The sequence below is a fragment of the Drosophila nasuta genome, chromosome 2L (assembly GCF_023558535.2).
Source record: "Drosophila nasuta strain 15112-1781.00 chromosome 2L, ASM2355853v1, whole genome shotgun sequence".
Taxonomy (NCBI): domain Eukaryota; kingdom Metazoa; phylum Arthropoda; class Insecta; order Diptera; family Drosophilidae; genus Drosophila; species Drosophila nasuta.
In genome coordinates this window covers 21,933,835-21,938,229 of record NC_083455.1, presented here as the reverse complement: position 1 = coordinate 21,938,229, position 4,395 = coordinate 21,933,835, and the positions used below count along the sequence as shown (strand labels likewise).

At 37.9% G+C, this 4,395-nt stretch overlaps 1 protein-coding gene across 2 annotated transcripts; it reads left to right on the top strand.

Moving 5' to 3' along the window:
- The first annotated feature begins 2,729 nt into the window (after nt 1-2,729).
- On the top strand, nt 2,730-4,147 carry LOC132790473 (uncharacterized). Of its 2 annotated transcripts, none has more exons than XM_060799015.1 (3): nt 2,730-2,900; nt 2,965-3,521; nt 3,688-4,147. In XM_060799015.1, exons 1-3 carry the CDS (start codon nt 2,853-2,855, stop codon nt 3,989-3,991), a joined length of 909 nt encoding a protein of 302 aa, XP_060654998.1. In that variant the 5' UTR covers nt 2,730-2,852; the 3' UTR covers nt 3,992-4,147. The 2 variants fall into 2 exon arrangements, with proteins under 2 accessions (XP_060654998.1, XP_060654991.1); XM_060799008.1 differs by having other exon boundaries at nt 2,731-2,906.
- The last annotated feature ends 248 nt before the right edge of the window (nt 4,148-4,395 follow it).

Below are 4,395 nucleotides of genomic sequence, written 5' to 3'. Positions count from 1 at the left end.
TGTCACGCTCCCTAACCCTCCACCTTCACCCTCTACATATACTTTGCACCCTCCCACTTGAGTACAACAGACAGGCGAATGAGGTGCTGCCCCTCCTCCAGTCTGCTTCTTCTTCTTCTTCTTGCTCGAACTGTGCCTAATTTGCATTTATATTCATAATCTTGGGCATTGCGTCATGAAATATTGCATGTCCCGAACTTGTGACACTTTAATTGCTCACTGGATTACACTCGGCCAAACACAGGTACACACACACATTTCAAGTACAGTGGTCACACACTACAGTGGGCAGACCTCAGACCTTTTAAGAAACGATCAAATCGCAATTTGAGAGTTTAAAAAGAGCTCTTCTCCGCTCTTCGCTGCTCTTCGCTGCGCTGCGCTGCATAAATCTCACGTTGGACCCATTAACGTTGTCTATATGGCTTCTATATGGTTATTAGACTCTTGTCTGTTCTGTTTCGCTGACTACGTGACTTTTGCGCGATTTCCATGTCTGCAGATCGATTTTCAGACACCAACAACAGATACAGATACAGATACAGACAGCAACAGATACAGATACAACTGCAGTCGCAACAACAGATGCAGATAAAGCTATGGAAGAGGGGCAGAACTGGGTAAAGGGAGTAAAGTTAGTGGCGAATGTTTTCAGCTGACCAGCAGACAAAACAAAGTCAAGATCCTAAGTTGTTATTCTCCAGCCAGATAAATGTCTAAAAATACAAACAAAAGATACACGAGCTCGCTCACAGCTTACTTCTACAATGTGAGTTCCCTACTCTCCCTACACTCCCTCATTTTCCCCTTATTCTCTTGTCTGCACTTTGTCTGCCTGACTATATCTCAGTATGTCAGACCTTCTTCAGAATTTCTTATTATCGGCTCAGGCATAATTGAATTCAAACTTTACTCTGTGGACTTTACGAGTACTTGGGCTCTGTTTAGTCTTAAGACGAACATGTGTTCTGTGATTTTATTCTGATAATATATGGTGTGTGTTCTGTTGTCTTCACCTGATATGATTTTGGAAGAAACAAGCAAATGTCATCATCTTCTTGACTTTCTGAGCACTTAAAAAGGATCTCAATTGTAAGTTTGCGCATTCGGAGGTTTAACTTAAATGTTCACAGGTTTTCTATCTGAATTGTGTTCCGATAATTACAATGATTTCATAATAATAATAATAATAATAATATTATTATTTAGTTAGTTTAAATCATAATTATGACTCTTACTGTAGATCTTAGAAATATATTTTATATACTAAGACACGGTACTTACAATTTATCTATATTTCTTTTTATATTATATCATTTATAATTTAATTTTTGTTTTTGGCTTATGCGTAAACTATACATTTCATAAATAATGAATACTATAATTTTCTATCCCTCTGTTTTACTTCTTCCACGTTTCAAATACCCTAGACATCTCTTCAATCTCGTACTCTACCCCCTCTCTGTACCCTGTACCCCACCCTGAAAGAGGCTGCCATTTTGTATCCAGATTCACCCACCGCAAGTGGAGCACTTTGAGCTATAGCCAAGCGTAAAGAGATGTAAAGACATGCTCAAGTATGCCACTCGATGCTGGGGCAGGTAAAAGGTGCAAAGGCGAATGGGAGGGTGGCAAAGAAGGCTGGGGAGGAATGTGTGTGGGGGTGAAGAGAAAAGGAGGCATGCAGTCGATGGCAGCAGCGTTGCCACAAAATGCCAAACAAGCGTAAACTGCCATTTTGCTATTTCGAGGCACAACGAAAGCAGCAGTGAAAGTAGTATGGCAAAAGGCAGACTATAGATACCCTGTAAAATACGGAAATTTAAGTAAATTAGTTAAGGTGGAAGTTGACACTTATTATTATTAGTTTGCTATTTATCTTAAATGAAAAATTCAAATAAATAAAATAACATTTATACATAACCATTTTATAAATATTATATAATATTTCTTAAAAATATACATATATTAAAACTATTATCCAGCAATTATACAAAGCGGCTTTAGTTCCAAAATTTTAATATTTTTATAAAGAAACATATGAATTTAAAGTGCTTCTCTAACCAGCTAACCCCATTTACAGGGTATTTTAATTAAAAACTGCAATTGTATATGAAATAAAGTATTTCACATTGTGCACATAATTTTATTGTATTTACATCACCAGGGCCAGCAAATTTGCACGCATTTTAGTCGCATTCTCTGGCGGCTTTAAGAGGCTTCCACATCCACTTTGACTGCATCTCCACCCTGTTGGATGATAGACCTTTAGTTGCTCTCCAGTTGGCCAGTTGCTGGTGGATGGCCTGGCAAATTGGCTTAGTTAAAATTGTATTAGTTCTGCATCAGAAAGCTCGCGCAGACTGAGCAAAGGACATTATTTTTGTAATGCTCTTCAAGCTTTCGATTGGTAAGCTCATTATTAAGCTATCGTTGCGCGAAATTGCATTGTACGAGAATTACTAATTAGCTTGGCGGATTACAACAATTAATAGCTGAAGAAAATAAGCAAAAAGTGAGTTACTTAGTGTAAGGTAAGAAAGCTCTGCAAAGTGATAAACGAAGGTTACTCAACACTGTAAGCATCAAGTATCTTTGGCACCATTTGATCACGTTAACCGACATAATAACACCTACATCAATTAGTAAAATCTTAAACTGTAAATCTCGAAAGTTTTATAATAAAGTCAGCAAAGCAAAGCATTCAATGTAAAATATGTACAATAACACTTGGTTTTATACAATCAGTTGAGTTCAATTTTAGTAGATCAAACATTTTAAATCACAAGTATACTTTTGTACTGAGATTATCTATTAAAAAACAAAACGCAAATTTTAAGTGTAAACCAAATATGATTGAACTAAATTTCATATATGTTTTAGCCACGGCCTTTATTGTTGTCAGTGTAAGTCACTTAAAGTAAATTATCTTAATTATCTATTTTTTATTTAATTCTTTTTCAGTTCTCACACTTGGAGTTGTCCTCAGATGCTGTGCCACTTCAGTCGCATCCTTCAGGTGTGCACATTCAGGATCTACGCAAACAACCAGATTTGTATGCAGCGGCCAGCAATCAGAACTCGAATGTCGTCCAAAAGAACACTACGCTCGATAAGGCAAAAGAGAAGAAGAGAGTTCATGTGCATCCGGCACTGACCACCAAGTTTATGGAATTTGTGGCGCAGGCACAGATGAGGGAAGGCGAGGAAACTGATGAACCTCCCGATGGAGCATCTGATAATGGAGTCGATGATTCTACAGATGCAGGAGCAGCTGGAGGCGGAGGTGGAGCAGGCGGCAGTGGAACTGGCGGCAATGGCACTGACACTGGCGGCACCAAGGGTCACGAGATTACCATATCGGTGCCGAAATTCCATAAGGATCACATGGGCAACTGGATTTACCATGTATGGGGTGCCACCTATGGCAATTTGTGGGGCGACACACGATTCAACAATGCACAGTTCACCATACCACGTATTCGCGTCGATTCAAATGCATCGATCAATTACTATCCCGAGTGAGTGAAGCAAATTTTAGATAATCTTCGTCCGTCTGTCTGTCCATTTACTTTAAGACCTAGATCTCTGAGATTGTAATAGGTGCAGTTATGAAATTTGTAGACAGTATTCTTTAGCTCAACAGTGTTTTTTAAAAATATATTTCACATATTTTGATATTTTCAGTGGTCCCCGTTCGACTGTTTGCATGGGGTCAACCATCTATAATGTTCCGGCTGTCCAAAATTGGCTGAGGCGCAATGTCTATACGGAGGTGCATAAACATCCAACCTTGTTGGATCCACTCAGGCAGCAAATCTACAAAGAAGGCAGATCCGAGGAGTGTCATGATCCCGAAAAGTATTCCAAATGGAAGGATTATCAGGAGTGTGCAATGCGACGCAATCAGCGCATGGAATATTACATTCCCAAATATCCATTACATCAAATTGGCTTCAAAGGCTCCAAGGAAGGTGCCAAGCATGCATAATTCAAACATTGTCAATTCGTACACTAGAAGAATGTTTCGATTTGGGAATTTGCTTTGAAATAATTGCATTAATAATATAATAATATGTTGTATATTTGGAAATAGATTATTGTGATACCATTTCGTATTTGCACTGAAAGAAAAGTTAAGCTCTTATACCTATGATATTTTTATTGAATCAACCATTTATAAAATTAAAAGAAAAACGAAATTATCCAAAGAAACTCAGGAACTTGAAATACCCTACTCTCAAAATTTGTGCAGCGACTTCGTTTAGCAACTAGTTGGGTAATTTCCTTGACTTGGGTACAATAATTTTGAATAGGAAAATACTCTATTTTAATATAAGAATGTTAGTCTTACAGCCCACTTTGCAATGTCATGATAGTATTTAATATTTCTAC